At 52.1% G+C, this 22,846-nt stretch overlaps 1 protein-coding gene across 3 annotated transcripts in view; it reads right to left on the minus strand.

Moving 5' to 3' along the window:
• The window catches only part of MARCO (macrophage receptor with collagenous structure), a 70,827-nt gene extending 49,179 nt beyond the window's left edge, over window positions 1-21,648 (minus strand). For all 3 annotated transcript variants that reach the window (XM_077450050.1, XM_077450049.1, XM_077450048.1), the window contains exon 1: window positions 21,535-21,648. In XM_077450050.1, the coding sequence (XP_077306176.1) occupies window positions 21,535-21,628 (94 nt within the window). In that variant the 5' untranslated portion in view covers window positions 21,629-21,648. The remainder of the gene's footprint in view (window positions 1-21,534) is intronic.
• Window positions 21,649-22,846: the final 1,198 nt, after the last annotated feature.

The following is a 22,846-nucleotide window of genomic DNA, read 5'->3' on the forward strand; positions in this document are numbered from 1 at the left end:
TCTTTCTTGGACCATCTAGCCTCTTCCTTCCTCTATGGTCATCTACTTTGTACCAGCGATGATTTCTATATATTTAAACACAGCCGTCCAGCATAATTGTCTTACACTAACGATATTCTAATTAGTTCTACTTTAGTCTATTTTCTAATTACTCGGGTATGTTTCAAATTTCAAGTAATACGTGATAAACCAGGGACATAGCGCCCCTCAGACAGAGCCCACTATGGTGGGACGCCCCTCTGATAATCACCCTGTGTGTCCTGGAGCCCCCCTCCGGCTGGGACCCCAATAACATGTGCTATGAGCTACTTCTGCTGGTCATCTCCATTTCTGTAAGTCTAAAATGTTCATATAAACAATGTATAGATAATGTTATTATTTGTCATTTAGTGAAGTCAACCTCATTTCTGCTTTTCCTTTCTTTTCTGTAGGTGGGATTGCTTCCAACCCTTTACCCCCTGAAGAAGACCACCTCTTTACCCCCTGAAGAAGACCACCTCTTTACCCCCTGAAGAAGAACACCCCTTTACCCCCTGAAGAAGAGCACCCCTTTACCCCCTGAAGAAGACCACCTCTTTACCCCCTGAAGAAGACCAACTCTTTACCCCCTGAAGAAGAACACCCCTTTACCCCCTGAAGAAGACCACCTCTTTTCCCCCTGAAGAAGACTGTGCATAGAAACACGTGGGGGGGGGGGTTTGGTAGATGTGCAGTTTTTCTTATACAAAATTAAATGTTGATTATCCTTGCTCCATGTGAGATTAGCAGGAGATGATAGTAAATCAGGTCATGAATTGTGTACATCGGGTATTCCAATTCATTGTACAATAAAGAGTTTTTACTTTTATAAAATACATTTCAATTTGTGTGATTTCTCCTGCTGCAACAAAGTCCCATGGGAGATACCTATTCTAATATAAGGGTCATATCATGGGCATGTAAGGGTCATATCATGGGCATGTAAGGGTCATATAAGAGTCATATGATGACGGGTTGGGTGTGTTTTATTCTTGTCTCGTGAAGAAAAGAGGAATTGCAGCTTTCCAGAAACAATTGGAGGCATTTTCACTTCCTGTTGGGTGGAATTTCTGCTTCCTAGATCTCCGAGTGACTTCTGTAGAAGATTTCCATTGTATCAGAAATCACAGAAGATCGATAATAATGATCGGAGCTCCGAGGAAGGATTTCTCTTCCCAGAGACAAAGAAAAATCAACATTGGAGGAGATCCACATCTCTGTACATCGATTGATGGAAACATTAATTCTGCTCACATCAACACCATCACCCCTGCCCATCCTGTACCCCCTGTACCCACATCATCCTGTGCTCTCCATCATCCTGTACCCCCATCATCCTGTGCCCCCATCATCCTGTGCCCCCATCATCCTGTGCTCTCCATCATCCTGTACCCCCATCATCCTGTGCCCCCATCATCCTGTACCCCCATCATCCTGTGCCCCCATCATCCTGTACCCCTATCATCCTGTACCCCTATCATCCTGTGCCCCCATCATCCTGTGCTCTCCATCATCCTGTACCCCCATCATCCTGTACCCCCATCATCCTGTACCCCTATCATCCTGTGCCCCCATCATCCTGTGCCCTCCACCATCCTGTACCCCCATCATCCTGTGCCCTCCACCATCCTGTACCCCCATCATCCTGTGCTCTCCATCATCCTGTACCCCCATCATCCTGTGCCCCCATCATCCTGTGCTCTCCATCATCCTGTACCCCCATCATCCTGTGCCCCCATCATCCTGTACCCCCATCATCCTGTGCCCCCATCATCCTGTACCCCTATCATCCTGTACCCCTATCATCCTGTGCCCCCATCATCCTGTGCTCTCCATCATCCTGTACCCCCATCATCCTGTACCCCCATCATCCTGTACCCCTATCATCCTGTGCCCCCATCATCCTGTGCCCTCCACCATCCTGTACCCCCATCATCCTGTGCCCTCCACCATCCTGTACCCCCATCATCCTGTGCTCTCCATCATCCTGTACCCCCATCATCCTGTGCCCCCATCATCCTGTGCTCTCCATCATCCTGTACCCCCATCATCCTGTGCCCCCATCATCCTGTACCCCCATCATCCTGTACCCCTATCATCCTGTACCCCTATCATCCTGTGCCCCCATCATCCTGTGCTCTCCATCATCCTGTACCCCCATCATCCTGTACCCCCATCATCCTGTACCCCCATCATCCTGTGCCCCCATCATCCTGTGCCCTCCACCATCCTGTACCCCCATCATCCTGTGCCCTCCACCATCCTGTACCCCCATCATCCTGTGCCCTCCACCATCCTGTACCCCCATCATCCTGTGCTCTCCATCATCCTGTACCCCATCATCCTGTACCCCCATCATCCTGTGCCCTCCACCATCCTGTACCCCATCATCCTGTGCCCCCATCATCCTGTACCCCCATCATCCTGTGCCCCCATCATCCTGTGCCCTCCACCATCCTGTACCCCCATCATCCTGTGCCCTCCACCATCCTGTACCCCCATCATCCTGTGCCCTCCACCATCCTGTACCCCCATCATCCTGTGCTCTCCATCATCCTGTACCCCCATCATCCTGTACCCCCATCATCCTGTGCCCTCCACCATCCTGTACCCCATCATCCTGTGCCCTCCACCATCCTGTACCCCCATCATCCTGTGCTCTCCATCATCCTGTACCCCCATCATCCTGTACCCCCATCATCCTGTGCCCCCATCATCCTGTGCCCACATCATACTGTACCCCCATCATCCTGTGCCCCCATCATCCTGTACCCCCATCATCCTGTGCCTTCCACCATCCTGTACCCCCATCATCCTGTGCTCTCCATCATCCTGTACCCCCATCATCCTGTACCCCCATCATCCTGTGCTCTCCATCATCCTGTACCCCCATCATCCTGTACCCCCATCATCCTGTGCCCCCCATCATCCTGTGCCCACATCATACTGTACCCCCATCATCCTGTGCCCCCATCATCCTGTACCCCCATCATCCTGTACCCCTATCATCCTGTGCCCTCCACCATCCTGTACCCCCATCATCCTGTGCTCTCCATCATCCTGTACCCCCATCATCCTGTACCCCCATCATCCTGTGCCCTCCACCATCCTGTACCCCATCATCCTGTGCCCTCCACCATCCTGTACCCCCATCATCCTGTGCTCTCCATCATCCTGTACCCCCATCATCCTGTACCCCCATCATCCTGTGCCCCCCATCATCCTGTGCCCACAACATACTGTACCCCCATCATCCTGTGCCCCCATCATCCTGTACCCCCATCATCCTGTGCCCTCCACCATCCTGTACCCCCATCATCCTGTGCTCTCCATCATCCTGTGCTCTCCATCATCCTGTACCCCCATCATCCTGTGCCCCCCATCATCCTGTGCCCACATCATACTGTACCCCCATCATCCTGTGCCCCATCATCCTGTACCCCCATCATCCTGTACCCCCATCATCTTGTACCCCCATCATCCTGTGCCCTCCACCATCCTGTACCCCCATCATCCTGTGCTCTCCATCATCCTGTACCCCCATCATCCTGTACCCCATCATCCTGTGCCCTCCACCATCCTGTACCCCCATCATCCTGTGCCCTCCACCATCCTGTACCCCCATCATCCTGTGCCCTCCACCATCCTGTACCCCCATCATCCTGTGCTCTCCATCATCCTGTACCCCCATCATCCTGTACCCCCATCATCCTGTGCCCCCCATCATCCTGTGCCCCCCATCATCCTGTACCCCCATCATCCTGTACCCCCATCATCCTGTGCCCCCCATCATCCTGTGCCCCCATCATCCTGTACCCCCATCATCCTGTGCCCCCATCATCCTGTACCCCCATCATCCTGTGCCCCCCATCATCCTGTGCCCCCCATCATCCTGTGCCCCCATCATCCTGTGCCCCCCATCATCCTGTACCCCCATCATCCTGTGCCCCCATCATCCTGTACCCCCATCATCCTGTGCCCTCCACCATCCTGTACCCCCATCATCCTGTGCTCTCCATCATCCTGTACCCCCATCATCCTGTGCTCTCCATCATCCTGTACCCCCATCATCCTGTACCCCCATCATCCTGTGCCCCCCATCATCCTGTGCCCACATCATACTGTACCCCCATCATCCTGTGCCCCATCATCCTGTACCCCCATCATCCTGTACCCCAATCATTCTGTACCCCCATCATCCTGTGCCCTCCACCATCCTGTACCCCCATCATCCTGTGCTCTCCATCATCCTGTACCCCCATCATCCTGTACCCCCATCATCCTGTGCCCTCCACCATCCTGCAACCCCATCATCCTGTGCTCTCCATCATCCTGTACCCCCATCATCCTGTACCCCCATCATCCTGTGCCCTCCACCATCCTGTACCCCCATCATCCTGTGCCCTCCACCATCCTGTACCCCCATCATCCTGTGCTCTCCATCATCCTGTGCCCCCATCATCCTGTGCCCCCCATCATCCTGTGCCCACATCATACTGTACCCCCATCATCCTGTGCCCCCATCATCCTGTACCCCCATCATCCTGTACCCCTATCATCCTGAGCCCCCCATCATCCTGTGCCCCCATCATCCTGTGTCCCCATCATCCTGTACCCCATCATCCTGTACCCTCCACCATCCTGTACCCCCATCATCCTGTGCTCTCCATCATCCTGTACCCCCATCATCCTGTACCCCCATCATCCTGTGCCCTCCACCATCCTGTACCCCCATCATCCTGTGCTCTCCATCATCCTGTACCCCCATCATCCTGTATCCCCATCATCCTGTGCCCCCCATCATCCTGTGCCCACATCATACTGTACCCCCATCATCCTGTGCCCCCATCATCCTGTACCCCCATCATCCTGTACCCCCATCATCCTGTGCCCTCCACCATCCTGTACCCCCATCATCATGTGCTCTCCATCATCCTGTACCCCCATTATCCTGTACCCCCATCATCCTGTGCCCTCTACCATCCTGTACCCCATAATCCTGTGCCCTCCACCATCCTGTACCCCCATCATCCTGTGCTCTCCATCATCCTGTACCCCCATCATCCTGTACCCCCATCATCCTGTGCCCCCCATCATCCTGTGCCCACATCATACTGTACCCCCATCATCCTGTGCCCCCATCATCCTGTGCCCCATCATCCTGTACCCCCATCATCCTGTGCCCCCCATCATCCTGTGCCCACATCATACTGTACCCCCATCATCCTGTGCCCCCATCATCCTGTGCCCCCATCATCCTGTACCCCCATCATCCTGTACCCCCATCATCCTGTGCCCCCATCATCCTGTGCCCACATCATACTGTACCCCCATCATCCTGTGCCCCCATCATCCTGTACCCCCATCATCCTGTGCCCCCCATCATCCTGTGCCCACATCATACTGTACCCCCATCATCCTGTGCCCCCATCATCCTGTACCCCCATCATCCTGCGCCCCCATCATCCTGTGCCCCCCATCATCCTGTGCCCACATCATCCTGTACCCCCATCATCCTGTGCCCCCCATCATCCTGTGCCCCCATCATCCTGTACCCCCATCATCCTGTGCCCCCCATCATCCTGTGCCCACATCATACTGTACCCCCATCATCCTGTACCCCCATCATCCTGTACCCCCATCATCCTGTGCCCCATCATCCTGTGCCCCCATCATCCTGTGCCCACATCATACTGTACCCCCATCATCCTGTGCCCCCATCATCCTGTACCCCCATCATCCTGTGCCCCCATCATCCTGTGCCCCCCATCATCCTGTGCCCACATCATCCTGTGCCCCCCATCATCCTGTACCCCCATCATCCTGTACCCCCATCATCCTGTGCCCCCATCATCCTGTGCCCCCCATCATCCTGTGCCCACATCATACTGTACCCCCATCATCCTGTGCCCCCATCATCCTGTACCCCCATCATCCTGTACCCCCATCATCCTGTGCCCCCATCATCCTGTGCCCCCCATCATCCTGTGCCCACATCATCCTGTACCCCCATCATCCTGTGCCCCCATCATCCTGTACCCCCATCATCCTGTGCTCTCCATCATCCTGTACCCCCATCATCCTGTGCTCTCCATCATCCTGTACCCCCATCATCCTGTACCCCCATCATCCTGTGCCCCCCATCATCCTGTGCCCACATCATACTGTACCCCCATCATCCTGTGCCCCATCATCCTGTACCCCCATCATCCTGTACCCCAATCATTCTGTACCCCCATCATCCTGTGCCCTCCACCATCCTGTACCCCCATCATCCTGTGCTCTCCATCATCCTGTACCCCCATCATCCTGTACCCCCATCATCCTGTGCCCTCCACCATCCTGCACCCCCATCATCCTGTGCTCTCCATCATCCTGTACCCCCATCATCCTGTACCCCCATCATCCTGTGCCCTCCACCATCCTGTACCCCCATCATCCTGTGCCCTCCACCATCCTGTACCCCCATCATCCTGTGCTCTCCATCATCCTGTGCCCCCATCATCCTGTGCCCCCCATCATCCTGTGCCCACATCATACTGTACCCCCATCATCCTGTGCCCCCATCATCCTGTACCCCCATCATCCTGTACCCCCATCATCCTGAGCCCCCCATCATCCTGTGCCCCCATCATCCTGTGCCCCCATCATCCTGTACCCCATCATCCTGTACCCTCCACCATCCTGTACCCCCATCATCCTGTGCTCTCCATCATCCTGTACCCCCATCATCCTGTGCCCTCCACCATCCTGTACCCCCATCATCCTGTGCTCTCCATCATCCTGTACCCCCATCATCCTGTATCCCCATCATCCTGTGCCCCCCATCATCCTGTGCCCACATCATACTGTACCCCCATCATCCTGTGCCCCCATCATCCTGTACCCCCATCATCCTGTACCCCCATCATCCTGTGCCCTCCACCATCCTGTACCCCCATCATCATGTGCTCTCCATCATCCTGTACCCCCATCATCCTGTACCCCCATCATCCTGTGCCCTCCACCATCCTGTACCCCATCATCCTGTGCCCTCCACCATCCTGTACCCCCATCATCTTGTGCTCTCCATCATCCTGTACCCCCATCATCCTGTACCCCCATCATCCTGTGCCCCCCATCATCCTGTACCCCCATCATCCTGTACCCCCATCATCCTGTGCCCCCCATCATCCTGTGCCCACATCATACTGTACCCCCATCATCCTGTGCCCCCATCATCCTGTGCCCCATCATCCTGTACCCCCATCATCCTGTGCCCCCCATCATCCTGTGCCCCCCATCATCCTGTACCCCCATCATCCTGTACCCCCATCATCCTCTGCCCCCCATCATCCTGTGCCCACATCATACTGTACCCCCATCATCCTGTGCCCCCATCATCCTGTACCCCCATCATCCTGTACCCCCATCATCCTGTGCCCCCCATCATCCTGTGCCCACATCATACTGTGCCCCCATCATCCTGTGCCCACATCATACTGTACCCCCATCATCCTGTGCCCCCATCATCCTGTACCCCCATCATCCTGTGCCCCCATCATCCTGTGCCCCCCATCATCCTGTGCCCACATCATCCTGTACCCCCATCATCCTGTGCCCCCCATCATCCTGTACCCCCATCATCCTGTACCCCCATCATCCCTTGCCCCCATCATCCTGTGCCCCCCATCATCCTGTGCCCACATCATACTGTACCCCCATCATCCTGTGCCCCCATCATCCTGTACCCCCATCATCCTGTACCCCCATCATCCTGTGCCCCCATCATCCTGTGCCCCCCATCATCCTGTGCCCACATCATCCTGTACCCCCATCATCCTGTGCCCCCATCATCCTGTACCCCCATCATCCTGTGCCCCCCATCATCCTGTGCCCACATCATACTGTACCCCCATCATCCTGTACCCCCATCATCCTGTGCCCCCATCATCCTGTGCCCCCCATCATCCTGTGCCCCCCATCATCCTGTGCCCCCCATCATCCTGTGCCCTCCATCATCCTGTGCCCCCCATCATCCTGTGCCCACATCATACTGTGCCCCCATCATCCTGTACCCCCATCATCCTGTGCCCCCCATCATCCTGTGCCCACATCATACTGTACCCCCATCATCCTGTACCCCCATCATCCTGTGCCCCCATCATCCTGTGCCCCCCATCATCCTGTGCCCCCCATCATCCTGTGCCCCCCATCATCCTGTGCCCTCCATCATCCTGTGCCCCCCATCATCCTGTGCCCACATCATACTGTGCCCCCATCATCCTGTACCCCCATCATCCTGTGCCCCCCATCATCCTGTGCCCACATCATACTGTACCCCCATCATCCTGTACCCCCATCATCCTGTGCCCCCATCATCCTGTACCCCCATCATCCTGTGCCCCCATCATCCTGTGCCCCCATCATCCTGTGCTCTCCATCATCCTGTGCCCCCATCATCCTGTGCCCCCCATCATCCTGTGCCATCCATCATCCTGTACCCCCATCATCCTGTACCCCCATCATCCTGTGCCCCCATCATCCTGTGCCCCCATCATCCTGTACCCCCATCATCCTGTGCCCCCATCATCCTGTGCCCCCATCATCCTGTGCTCTCCATCATCCTGTGCCCCCATCATCCCGTGCTCTCCATCTCAGGGTGTAAACATACATCATCCAATCCTATGTGGATTTAGGGAAAATTTTCCAACCCGCATATTCCGCCCTCCACTGCCGTTTCGTCCACAGCCCCAGGCTTTGTTTTGTGATTGCTCAGAAGGAGAGGAGGGCGGAGACATGACGGGGGTCACTTCTGAGGCGATGGATCCTCCGTTTTGCTCCCCGGAGAGGTTATTGTGGGCGGAGTTGTGATTTAATGGAGGTTTTTGGGATTTTTTTTAATCCACGTCTAATATTCTCTTTTCCCTGATTTTTTTTTCACAGAAAGCAGAAGATATTTTCCCCTCATGTTGTGTCTTTCACTTCCCTTTACTTATTTTGTAAACGACAACTTTACGTGTCAAATCAGCAACTGACAGCCAGAATCATTTCTCCCTTGTACTGTACACCCAAACAGAAGATGGGGGCGGGGTTTGCCTTCCCAGGTTCCTCCCTCCTCATCAACAGGCCAATGAAATCATTACATAAAACCTCTGCATTTCATTACATAATACATATATGATGTCATCACCGGGTCTCTGAGCTTCTCTATGCAATGCAGGCAGATCATGGCTGGTGGGAGGGGCCGGCATGGGGCAGATCATGGCTGGTGGGAGGGGCCAACAGGGGGCAGATCATGGCTGGTGGGCGGGGCCAGCATGGGGCAGATCATGGCTGGTGGGAGGGGCCAACAGGGGGCAGATCATGGCTGGTGGGCGGGCCCAGCATGGGGCAGATCATGGCTGGTGGAAAGGGCCGGCAGGGGGCAGATCATGGCTGGTGGGAAGGGCCGGCAGGGGGCAGATCATGGCTGGTGGGAAGGGCCGGCAGGGGGCAGATCATGGCTGGTGGGAGGGGCCAGCAGGGGGGAGATCATGGCTGGTGGGAGGGGCCAGCAGGGGGAAGATCATGGCTGGTGGGAGGGGCCAGCAGGTGGGAGATCATGGGTGATGGGAGGGGCCGGCAGGGGGCAGATCATGGCTGGTGGGCGGGGCTGGCAGGGGGCAGATCATGGCTGGTGGGAAGGGCCGGCAGGGGGCAGATCATGGCTGGTGGGAAGGGCCGGCAGGGGGCAGATCATGGCTGGTGGGAAGGGCCGGCAGGGGGCAGATCATGGCTGGTGGGAGGGGCCAGCAGGGGGGAGATCATGGCTGGTGGGAGGGGCCAGCAGGGGGAAGATCATGGCTGGTGGGCGGGGCCGGCAGGTGGGAGATCATGGGTGATGGGAGGGGCCGGCAGGGGGCAGATCATGGCTGGTGGGCGGGGCTGGCAGAGGGCAGATCATGGCTGGTGGGAAGGGCCGGCAGGGGGCAGATCATGGCTGGTGGGAGGGGCTGACAGGGGGCAGGTCATGGCTGGTGGGCGGGGCTGGCAGAGGGCAGATCGTGGCTGGTGGGAAGGGCCGGCAGGGGGCAGATCATGGCTGGTGGGAGGGGCCGACAGGGGGCAGGTCATGGCTGGTGGGCGGGGCTGGCAGAGGGCAGATCATGGCTGGTGGGAGGGGCCAGCAGGGGGCTGTACATCGCTTTCTGAAAACATCCCAGTACTCCTCTCCAGAACCCTCAGTCCTGATGCAAACAGTGGGAGGAGTTATGCAAATATCAGAATGCCTTGATGGGCAGGTGTCAGTCTGGAGGAGTGGGCGTTCCTAGGCGGGCCTTGTTTACATAGGTAACGCCCCCATATGATGCTGAGCCTGCATGACTTAAAAAAACCTGAGATCCAATGAATAAAATGGGTGTGGCCAGGCAGGGTTGTCTTTAATATCGATTGATCTCTGGGAAAACATTGCCCCTCCCCCCCAATGCAGTTTTGCTCTCCGCCTGCTCTGAGACAATAAATAGCAGCTAGACTAAAATAGAACATGAAATACACATAGCAGAGGAGAGCAAAAAAATCCCAAGAAATTCTTTAAATATGTAAACAGTGAAAAAGGAGGACAGACCATATTGGCCCATAAAGAATGAGGAAGGACATCTGGTTACAAAGGATGGGGGGGATGGCGAAGATATTGAATTTATTCTTCTCCTCAGTCTTCACGAGGGAATCGGGGGGCTTCAGTAACCAAAACTGCAGTGTTTATCCCCATGACACATCACAGGAAGCACCTCCATTGTTATCTGAGGACAGAATTAGAATTAGACTTGGGAAACTTAACATTAATAAATCACCGGGACCAGAAGGCTTGCACCCGAGGGTACTTAGGGAACTCAGTCAAGTAATTGGCAGACTATTGTTCCTAATTTTTACTGACAGTCTACTGACTGGAATGGTACCAGCTGATTGGAGAAAAGCCAATGTAGCACCAATATTTAAAAAAGGCCCAAAATACATCCCTGGGAATTACAGACCAGTCAGCCTAACATCAATAGTATGTAAAGTCTTGGAGGGGATGATAAGGGACTATATACAAGATTTTAGTAATGAGAACGGTATCATTAGCAGTAATCAGCCTGGATTCATGAAGAATCGTTCTTGCCAAACCAATCTACTAACCTTCTATGAGGAGGTGAGTTGCCATCAAGATAAAGGAAGGCCCGTAGACGTGGTGTATCTAGATAAAGGAAGGCCCGTAGACGTGGTGTATCTAGATAAAGGAAGGCCCGTAGACGTGGTGTATCTATATAAAGGAAGGCCCGTAGACGTGGTGTATCTAGATAAAGGAAGGCCCGTAGACGTGGTGTATCTAGATAAAGGAAGGCCGTAGACGTGGTGTATCTAGATAAAGGAAGACCCGTAGACATGGTGTATCTAGATAAAGGAAGGCCCGTAGACGTGGTGTATCTAGATAAAGGAAGGCCGTAGACGTGGTGTATCTAGATAAAGGAAGACCCGTAGACGTGGTGTATCTAGATAAAGGAAGGCCCGTAGACGTGGTGTATCTAGATAAAGGAAGGCCGTAGACGTGGTGTATCTAGATAAAGGAAGGCCCGTAGACGTGGTGTATCTAGATAAAGGAAGGCCCGTAGACGTGGTGTATCTAGATAAAGGAAGGCCCGTAGACGTGGTGTATCTAGATAAAGGAAGGCCCGTAGACGTGGTGTATCTAGATAAAGGAAGGCCCGTAGACGTGGTGTATCTAGATAAAGGAAGACCCGTAGACGTGGTGTATCTAGATAAAGGAAGGCCCGTAGACGTGGTGTATCTAGATAAAGGAAGGCCGTAGACGTGGTGTATCTAGATAAAGGAAGACCCGTAGACGTGGTGTATCTAGATAAAGGAAGGCCCGTAGACGTGGTGTATCTAGATAAAGGAAGGCCGTAGACGTGGTGTATCTAGATAAAGGAAGGCCCGTAGACGTGGTGTATCTAGATAAAGGAAGGCCCGTAGACGTGGTGTATCTAGATAAAGGAAGGCCCGTAGACGTGGTGTATCTAGATAAAGGAAGGCCCGTAGACGTGGTGTATCTAGATAAAGGAAGGCCCGTAGACGTGGTGTATCTAGATAAAGGAAGGCCCGTAGACGTGGTGTATCTAGATAAAGGAAGACCCGTAGACGTGGTGTATCTAGATAAAGGAAGGCCCGTAGACGTGGTGTATCTAGATAAAGGAAGGCCGTAGACGTGGTGTATCTAGATAAAGGAAGACCCGTAGACGTGGTGTATCTAGATAAAGGAAGGCCCGTAGACGTGGTGTATCTAGATAAAGGAAGGCCGTAGACGTGGTGTATCTAGATAAAGGAAGGCCCGTAGACGTGGTGTATCTAGATAAAGGAAGGCCCGTAGACGTGGTGTATCTAGATAAAGGAAGGCCCGTAGACGTGGTGTATCTAGATAAAGGAAGGCCCGTAGACGTGGTGTATCTAGATAAAGGAAGGCCCGTAGACGTGGTGTATCTAGATAAAGGAAGGCCCGTAGACGTGGTGTATCTAGATAAAGGAAGGCCCGTAGACGTGGTGTATCTAGATAAATGAAGGCCCGTAGATGTGGTGTATCTAGATAAAGGAAGGCTCGTAGACGTGGTGTATCTGGATAAAGGAAGACCCGTAGACGTGGTGTATCTAGATAAATGAAGGCCCGTAGATGTGGTGTATCTAGATAAAGGAAGGCCCGTAGACGTGGTGTATCTGGATAAAGGAAGACCCGTAGACGTGGTGTATCTAGATAAAGGAAGGTCCGTAGACTTGGTGTATCTAGATAAAGGAAGACCCGTAGACGTGGTGTATCTAGATAAAGGAAGGCCAGTAGACGTGGTGTATCTAGATAAAGGAAGGTCCGTAGACGTGGTGTATCTAGATAAAGGAAGGCCAGTAGACGTGGTGTATCTAGATAAAGGAAGGCCCGTAGACGTGGTGTATCTAGATAAAGGAAGGCCCGTAGACGTGGTGTATCTAGATAAAGGAAGGTCCGTAGACGTGGTGTATCTAGATAAAGGAAGGCCCGTAGATGTGGTGTATCTAGATAAAGGAAGGCCAGTAGACGTGGTGTATCTAGATAAAGGAAGGTCCGTAGACGTGGTGTATCTAGATAAAGGAAGGCCCGTAGACGTGGTGTATCTAGATAAAGGAAGACCCGTAGACGTGGTGTATCTAGATAAAGGAAGGCCCGTAGACGTGGTGTATCTAGATAAAGGAAGGCCCGTAGACGTGGTGTATCTAGATAAAGGAAGGCCCGTAGACGTGGTGTATCTAGATAAAGGAAGGCCCGTAGACGTGGTGTATCTAGATAAAGGAAGACCCGTAGACGTGGTGTATCTAGATAAAGGAAGGCCCGTAGACGTGGTGTATCTAGATAAAGGAAGGCCGTAGACGTGGTGTATCTAGATAAAGGAAGACCCGTAGACGTGGTGTATCTAGATAAAGGAAGGCCCGTAGACGTGGTGTATCTAGATAAAGGAAGGCCGTAGACGTGGTGTATCTAGATAAAGGAAGGCCCGTAGACGTGGTGTATCTAGATAAAGGAAGGCCCGTAGACGTGGTGTATCTAGATAAAGGAAGGCCCGTAGACGTGGTGTATCTAGATAAAGGAAGGCCCGTAGACGTGGTGTATCTAGATAAAGGAAGGCCCGTAGACGTGGTGTATCTAGATAAAGGAAGGCCCGTAGACGTGGTGTATCTAGATAAAGGAAGACCCGTAGACGTGGTGTATCTAGATAAAGGAAGGCCCGTAGACGTGGTGTATCTAGATAAAGGAAGGCCGTAGACGTGGTGTATCTAGATAAAGGAAGACCCGTAGACGTGGTGTATCTAGATAAAGGAAGGCCCGTAGACGTGGTGTATCTAGATAAAGGAAGGCCGTAGACGTGGTGTATCTAGATAAAGGAAGGCCCGTAGACGTGGTGTATCTAGATAAAGGAAGGCCCGTAGACGTGGTGTATCTAGATAAAGGAAGGCCCGTAGACGTGGTGTATCTAGATAAAGGAAGGCCCGTAGACGTGGTGTATCTAGATAAAGGAAGGCCCGTAGACGTGGTGTATCTAGATAAAGGAAGGCCCGTAGACGTGGTGTATCTAGATAAAGGAAGGCCCGTAGACGTGGTGTATCTAGATAAATGAAGGCCCGTAGATGTGGTGTATCTAGATAAAGGAAGGCTCGTAGACGTGGTGTATCTGGATAAAGGAAGACCCGTAGACGTGGTGTATCTAGATAAATGAAGGCCCGTAGATGTGGTGTATCTAGATAAAGGAAGGCCCGTAGACGTGGTGTATCTGGATAAAGGAAGACCCGTAGACGTGGTGTATCTAGATAAAGGAAGGTCCGTAGACTTGGTGTATCTAGATAAAGGAAGACCCGTAGACGTGGTGTATCTAGATAAAGGAAGGCCAGTAGACGTGGTGTATCTAGATAAAGGAAGGTCCGTAGACGTGGTGTATCTAGATAAAGGAAGGCCAGTAGACGTGGTGTATCTAGATAAAGGAAGGCCCGTAGACGTGGTGTATCTAGATAAAGGAAGGCCCGTAGACGTGGTGTATCTAGATAAAGGAAGGTCCGTAGACGTGGTGTATCTAGATAAAGGAAGGCCCGTAGATGTGGTGTATCTAGATAAAGGAAGGCCAGTAGACGTGGTGTATCTAGATAAAGGAAGGTCCGTAGACGTGGTGTATCTAGATAAAGGAAGGCCCGTAGACGTGGTGTATCTAGATAAAGGAAGGCCAGTAGACGTGGTGTATCTAGATAAAGGAAGGTCCGTAGACGTGGTGTATCTAGATAAAGGAAGGCCCGTAGACGTGGTGTATCTAGATAAAGGAAGGCCCGTAGATGTGGTGTATCTAGATAAAGGAAGGCCAGTAGACGTGGTGTATCTAGATAAAGGAAGACCCGTAGACGTGGTGTATCTAGATAAAGGAAGGCCAGTAGACGTGGTGTATCTAGATAAAGGAAGGTCCGTAGACGTGGTGTATCTAGATAAAGGAAGGCCCGTAGACGTGGTGTATCTAGATAAAGGAAGGCCCGTAGATGTGGTGTATCTAGATAAAGGAAGGCCCGTAGACGTGGTGTATCTAGATAAAGGAAGGCCCGTAGACGTGGTGTATCTAGATAAAGGAAGGCCCGTAGACGTGGTGTATCTAGATAAAGGAAGGCCCGTAGACGTGGCGTATCTAGATAAAGGAAGGTCCGTAGATGTGGTGTATCTGGATAAAGGAAGGCCCGTAGACGTGGTGTATCTAGATAAAGGAAGGCCCGTAGACGTGGTGTATCTAGATAAAGGAAGGCCCGTAGACGTGGTGTATCTAGATAAAGGAAGGCCTGTAGACGTGGCGTATCTAGATAAAGGAAGGCCCGTAGACGTGGTGTATCTGGATAAAGGAAGGCCCGTAGACGTGGTGTATCTGGATAAAGGAAGGCCCGTAGACGTGGTGTATCTGGATAAAGGAAGGCCCGTAGACGTGGTGTATCTAGATAAAGGAAGGTCCGTAGATGTGGTGTATCTAGATAAAAGAAGACCTGTAGATGTGGTGTATCTGGATAAAGGAAGGCCCGTAGACGTGGTGTATCTAGATAAAGGAAGGCCCGTAGACGTGGTGTATCTAGATAAAGGAAGGTCCGTAGATGTGGTGTATCTAGATAAAGGAAGGCCCGTAGACGTGGTGTATCTAGATAAAGGAAGGCTCGTTGGCATGGACCATAGGGTAAGTAAATGGATTGAAAACTGGCTACAAGGGCGAGTTCAGAGGGTGGTGATAAATGGGGAGTACTCGGAATGGTCGGGGGAGGGTAGTGGGGTCCCCCAGGGTTCTGTGCTGGGACCAATCCTGTTTAATTTGTACATAGATGACCTGGAGGATGGGGATGGGGGAAACAGTCCAATCTCTATATTTGCGGACAATAATAAGCTAAGCAGGGCAATAACTTCTCAGCAGGATGTGGAAACCTTCCAAGAAGATCTGAACAAATGAATGGGGGGAGGGGCAACTACATGACAAATGAGGTTCAATGTAGAAAAATTTAAAATAATGCATTTGGATGGTAAAAGTCTGAATGCAATCTATAGACTGGGGGAGGGGGACCTCTGGGGGGATCTAGGATGGAGAAGGACCTGGGGGGAGGGGAACCTCTGGGGGGATCTAGGATGGAGAAGGACCTGGGGGTCCTAGTAGATGATGGGCTCAGTAATGCCAAGCTGCTGCTAACAAAGCAAACAGAATATCGGCATTAAAAAGGATCAACTCCAGAGATAAAAGGATAATTCTCCCCTCTACAAGACTCTGGTCCGGCCGCACCTGGAGTATGCTGTCCAGTTCTGGGCACCAGTCCTCAGGAAGGATGTACTGGAAATGGAGCGACTACAAAGAAGGGCAACAAAGCTAATAAAGGGTCTGGAGGATATTAGATATGAGGAAAGGTTGTGAGCTCTGAACTTATTCTCTCTGGAGAAGAGACGCCTGAGAGGGGATATGATTTCATTATATAAATACCGGACTGGTGACCCCACAATATATAAATACCGGACTGGTGACCCCCCAATATATAAATACCGGACTGGTGACCCCACAATATATAAATACCAGACTGGTGACCCCACAATATATAAATACCGGACTGGTGACCCCCCAATATATAAATACCGGACTGGTGACCCCACAATATATAAATACCAGACTGGTGACCCCACAATATATAAATACCGGATTGGTGACCCCACAATATATAAATACCAGACTGGTGACACCACAATATATAAATACCAGACTGGTGACCCCACAATATATAAATACTGGACTGGTGACCCCACAATATATAAATACCGGACTGGTGACCCCACAATATATAAATACCAGACTGGTGACCCCACAATATATAAATACTGGACTGGTGACCCCACAATATATAAATACCAGACTGGTGACCCCACAATATATAAATACTGGACTGGTGATCCCACAATATATAAATACCGGACTGGTGACCCCACAATATATAAACACCGGACTGGTGACCCCACAATATATAAATACCGGACTGGTGACCCCACAATATATAAATACCGGACTGGTGACCCCACAATATATAAATACCGGACTGGTGACCCCACAATATATAAATACCAGACTGGTGACCCCACAATATATAAATACTGGACTGGTGACCCCACAATATATAAATACCGGACTGGTGACCCCACAATATATAAATACCGGACTGGTGACCCCACAATATATAAATACCGGACTGGTGACCCCACAATATATAAATACCGGACTGGTGACCCCACAATATATAAATACCGGACTGGTGACCCCACAATAGAGAGAAAACATTTCAGCAAAAGGGAGTATAACAAGACTCGTGGCCACTCGTTAAATGAGAAGAAAAGAGGTTTAACCTTAAACTATGTAGAGGGTTCTTTACTGTAAGAGCGGCAAGGATGTGGAATTCCCTTCCACAGGCGGTGGTCTCAGTGGGGGCATCGATAGTCAAGAATCTATTAGATAATCACCTGAACAACCACAACATACATGATATACAATGTAATACTGACATATAATCACACACACGGGTTGGACTTGATGGACTTGTGTCTTTTTTCATCCTCACCTTCTATGTAACTTTGACTCAAAATCAGTTTACTACAGCAGATCAGATCGCGATTGCGATTGGTTGTAAGAGGTTACAGCACATCATTACCGCTCACTCATTGGTTGCTGGGGGATGTGATTAGTGGCAATGGTCGTGGAGGGGGGGAAAGTAATCAGTGGCAATGCTGGGGGCAGGGCTGCTGATAGAAATCACAGGGCCCCATATAGGGCCCCCTCCTCTGAAAATATCAAAGCATATTTTTGCTAAACTGCAACACCCGCGATGCTTTGCAGCTGTGACAGAAATGATACCCCCACTGCACAAGACCCATTGAATAGCGACATGGAGGCAATATCTGCCCCTCCACAATGAATGATTGGTACTGATTGCTCACTGTGTTCATCATTCAGAAAGGTGAGCCCCCACCTACCCCCGCCCCGCCCACTCACTTTACTGAAATACCCCCCCCCCCAGCACCTGCCAGGAGGAGAGAAGAGAAACCAGCACAACTGAGGGCGAAATGGGCACAGAGGGGTCCCAGATAGCAGGGGGAAGGGGGCAGAAATACTAGAAATACTACAACTGATCCTTCTGCAGTGCAGCTGGAGGAAGCAAAGAAAAGTAGAAGTCGGCAGCACTGCACAAGAGTCACAATAAGGCGGTATGGCCGGTGTCCTATCATATAAAGTCCCCCATCGGATAGTGTCCGCTGTGTACTGAGCATGCGCACTACACAGCACACACAGATTCCGAAAATAAACGAAGATGAACGGCGCCTGCGCCGCGAGTCCAGGTTCTATCCCCACCATCCAAGTGGACACAGAGTTGGAATATAAAAGAGCCGAGCGCAGTGAGGCCGAGCCCGAAGCGTGGCGAGCGAATCGAGGGGCCCTCTAATTTTCCCAGCCCTATGTCCACTTGGATGGTGGGGCCACCACCTCCACTCACCGCGCAGGCGCCGTTCATCTTCTGAGATTTTCCGAAGCTTCTTCTGCTCCTTACTGCGCAAGCGCTGCGCATGCGCAGTACGGAGCGGACACTATATGATAGCCGGACTGAATATGCCAGAACACCGGCTCTCCTGCATGGCTGGACCCCCTTTTTGAATTGATAAGGCAGTGCTGGGGGGAGGGGATGAGTGGTAGTGCTGGGGGGGGGTGGGATCAATGGCAGTGCTGGGGGGATGGGATCAATGGCAGGGCTGGGGGGATGGGATCAATGGCAGTGCTGGGGGGATGGGATCAATGGCAGTGCTGGGGGGATGGGATCAATGGCAGTGCTGTTGGGATGGGATGAGTGGTAGTGTATAGTGTATAGGAATAGTGCCCCATCATTGGTGTCAGTGGGAGGAATAGTGCCCCATCATTGGTGTCAGTGGGAGGAATAGTGCCCCGTCATTGGTGTCAGTGAGAGGAATAGTGCCCCATCATTGGTGTCAGTGGGAGGAATAGTGCCCCATCATTGGTATCAGTGGGAGGAATAGTGCCCCGTCATTGGTGTCAGTGGGAGGAATAGTGCCCCATCATTGGTGTCAGTGGGAGGAATAGTGCCCCATCATTGGTGTCAGTGGGAGGAATAGTGTCCCATCATTGGTGTCAGTGGGAGGAATAGTGCCCCATCATTGGTATCAGTGGGAGGAATAGTGCCCCGTCATTGGTGTCAGTGGGAGGAATAGTGCCCCATCATTGGTGTCAGTGGGAGGAATAGTGCCCCATCATTGGTGTCAGTGGGAGGAATAGTGCCCCATCATTGGTGTCAGTGGGAGGAATAGTGCCCCATCATTGGTGTCAGTGGGAGGAATAGTGCCCCATCATTGGTGTCAGTGGGAGGAATAGTGCCCCATCATTGGTGTCAGTGGGAGGAATAGTGTCCCATCATTGGTGTCAGTGGGAGGAATAGTGTCCCATCATTAGTGTCAGTGGGAGGAATAGTGCCCCATCATTGGTGTCAGTGGGAGGAATAGTGCCCTATCATTGGTATCAGTGGGAGGAATAGTGCCCCATCATTGGGGTCAGTGGGAGGAATAGTGCTCCATCATTGGTATCAGTGGGAGGAATAGTGCCCCGTCGTTGGTGTCAGTGGGAGGAATAGTGCCCCATCATTGGTGTCAGTGGGAGGAATAGTGCCCCATCATTGGTGTCAGTGGGAGGAATAGTGCCCCATCATTGGTATCAGTGGGAGGAATAGTGCCCCGTCATTGGTGTCAGTGGGAGGAATAGTGCCCCATCATTGGTGTCAGTGGGAGGAATAGTGCCCCATCATTGGTGTCAGTGGGAGGAATAGTGCCCCATCATTGGTGTCAGTGGGAGGAATAGTGCCCCATCATTGGTGTCAGTGGGAGGAATAGTGCCCCATCATTGGTGTCAGTGGGAGGAATAGTGCCCCATCATTGGTGTCAGTGGGAGGAATAGTGCCCCATCATTGGTGTCAGTGGGAGGAATAGTGCCCCATCATTGGTGTCAGTGGGAGGAATAGTGCCCCATCATTGGTGTCAGTGGGAGGAATAGTGTCCCATCATTGGTGTCAGTGGGAGGAATAGTGTCCCATCATTAGTGTCAGTGGGAGGAATAGTGCCCCATCATTGGTGTCAGTGGGAGGAATAGTGCCCCATCATTGGTGTCAGTGGGAGGAATAGTGCCCCATCATTGGTATCAGTGGGAGGAATAGTGCCCCATCATTGGGGTCAGTGGGAGGAATAGTGCTCCATCATTGGTGTCAGTGGGAGGAATAGTGCCCCATCATTGGTGTCAGTGGGAGGAATAGTGCGCCATCATTGGTGTCAGTGGGAGGAATAGTGCCCCGTCGTTGGTGTCAGTGGGAGGAATAGTGCCCCATCATTGGTGTCAGTGGGAGGAATAGTGCCCCATCATTGGTGTCAGTGGGAGGAATAGTGCCCCATCATTGGTGTCAGTGGGAGGAATAGTGCCCCATCATTGGTGTCAGTGGGAGGAATAGTGCCCCATCATTGGTGTCAGTGGGAGGAATAGTGCCCCATCATTGGTGTCAGTGGGAGGAATAGTGCCCCATCATTGGTGTCAGTGGGAGGAATAGTGCCCCATCATTGGTGTCAGTGGGAGGAATAGTGCCCCATCATTGGTGTCAGTGGGAGGAATAGTGTCCCATCATTGGTGTCAGTGGGAGGAATAGTGTCCCATCATTAGTGTCAGTGGGAGGAATAGTGCCCCATCATTGGTGTCAGTGGGAGGAATAGTGCCCCATCATTGGTGTCAGTGGGAGGAATAGTGCCCCATCATTGGTATCAGTGGGAGGAATAGTGCCCCATCATTGGGGTCAGTGGGAGGAATAGTGCTCCATCATTGGTGTCAGTGGGAGGAATAGTGCCCCATCATTGGTGTCAGTGGGAGGAATAGTGCGCCATCATTGGTGTCAGTGGGAGGAATAGTGCCCCGTCGTTGGTGTCAGTGGGAGGAATAGTGCCCCATCATTGGTGTCAGTGGGAGGAATAGTGCCCCATCATTGGTGTCAGTGGGAGGAATAGTGCCCCATCATTGGTGTCAGTGGGAGGAATAGTGCCCCATCATTGGTGTCAGTGGGAGGAATAGTGCCCCATCATTGGTGTCAGTGGGAGGAATAGTGTCCCATCATTGGTGTCAGTGGGAGGAATAGTGCCCCATCATTGGTGTCAGTGGGAGGAATAGTGCCCCAAGGGCCAGATAATGGCAAGCAAAGGGCCCCATTGGCTCCGTGGGCCACAGTTTGGAGATTGTAGATAAAACAAGTTCTTGGTTCTTCATCAGCTGTAAAGGAAACCAATTATAATATAAGGTGAAAAGGGAAATCATTTAAATTTCTAAAGTCTGAGGGAGAAAATGTAAAAAAAAGATAAAAATGACAAATAACTTTCTGATTGGCTGACACAATCCCACAATAGAGACATGTGCTGTAAGGTATCAGATTTACCGTATATATGGAAAGGAGCCATGGGCGGGGTCACATTGGGGTCATCTATGGATGGATATTTCGTATCTTCAGGAGGACAGATTGAAGATTCCATGACACGGAACCCAACGGAGGATGTGGAGGACCCGGAACGGTCCCTTGATTTATACTCTGCTCTGCAGTTTCACAATGACGTTCAGAGCAGAAGGACTTCCTCCATGGACGAGCTAGAGAGGAAAAATGCTTTCTGACCTCTGGTGGTGGCGGTTCTCTATGGGTGCAATGGGTGTGGGGTATAGGGGCCCCCGAGGAGGATGGGGCCCATTGTGCTCTAACACACACTGCATCACATGAGGGATCCGAATTCCAACCAACTGTCATGTGACCAGACCCACTGTCATTGCCCTCAGCCAATCCCATCACAGCAGGCTGACTGCCCACATTTCTTTCTTCTTTGAAGTAAAACTTTAGGCAATTCTTTTATTTGGGGTGGAGTAATGGAGGGTTATAAACTTGTTAGGTACCCCTTGCTGTCTGTGTTCCATTTGGGGAGATTTCCCTTCACTTCCTGTCCCATAGACACAACAGGAAGTGAGAGGAATAGCAAGTGACATAGAGAGGTGGGAGGAGCTGAAGGTGACCATGAAAAATTGTGAGCCACACAGAACACCGAGCAGGAATGACCAGGAGGATGGAGAGAGGAGACAGAGCAGGAAGGATCAGTAGGATGGAGAGAGGAGGCCAAGCAGGAATGACCAGGAGGATGGAGAGAGGAGGCAGAGCAGGAATGACCAGCAGGATGGAGAGAGGAGGCAGAGCAGGAATGACCAGGAGGATGGAGAGAGGAGACAGAGCAGGAATGACCAGGAGGATGGAGAGAGGAGGCAGAGCAGGAATGACCAGGAGGATGGAGGGAGGAGGCAGAGCAGGAATGACCAGGAGGATGGAGAGAGGAGGCCGAGCAAGAATGACCAGGAGGATGGAGAGAGGAGGCAGAGCAGGAATGACCAGGAGGATGGAGAGAGGAGACAGAGCAGGAATGACCAGGAGGATGGAGAGAGGAGGCAGAGCAGGAATGACCAGGAGGATGGAGGGAGGAGGCAGAGCAGGAATGACCAGGAGGATGGAGAGAGGAGGCCAAGCAGGAATGACCAGGAGGACGGAGAGAGGAGGCAGAGCAGGAATGACCAGGAGGATTGAGAGAGGAGGCCAAGCAGGAATGACCAGGAGGACGGAGAGAGGAGACAGAGCAGGAATGACCAGGAGGACGGAGAGAGGAGACAGAGCAGGAATGACCAGGAGGATGGAGAGAGGAGGCAGAGCAGGAATGACC

Source organism: Lithobates pipiens, unplaced genomic scaffold, assembly GCF_037356315.1.
Source record: "Lithobates pipiens isolate NorthernLeopardFrog02 unplaced genomic scaffold, aLitPip1_a1.2 Scaffold_22, whole genome shotgun sequence".
NCBI classification, from domain to species: Eukaryota; Metazoa; Chordata; class Amphibia; order Anura; family Ranidae; genus Lithobates; species Lithobates pipiens.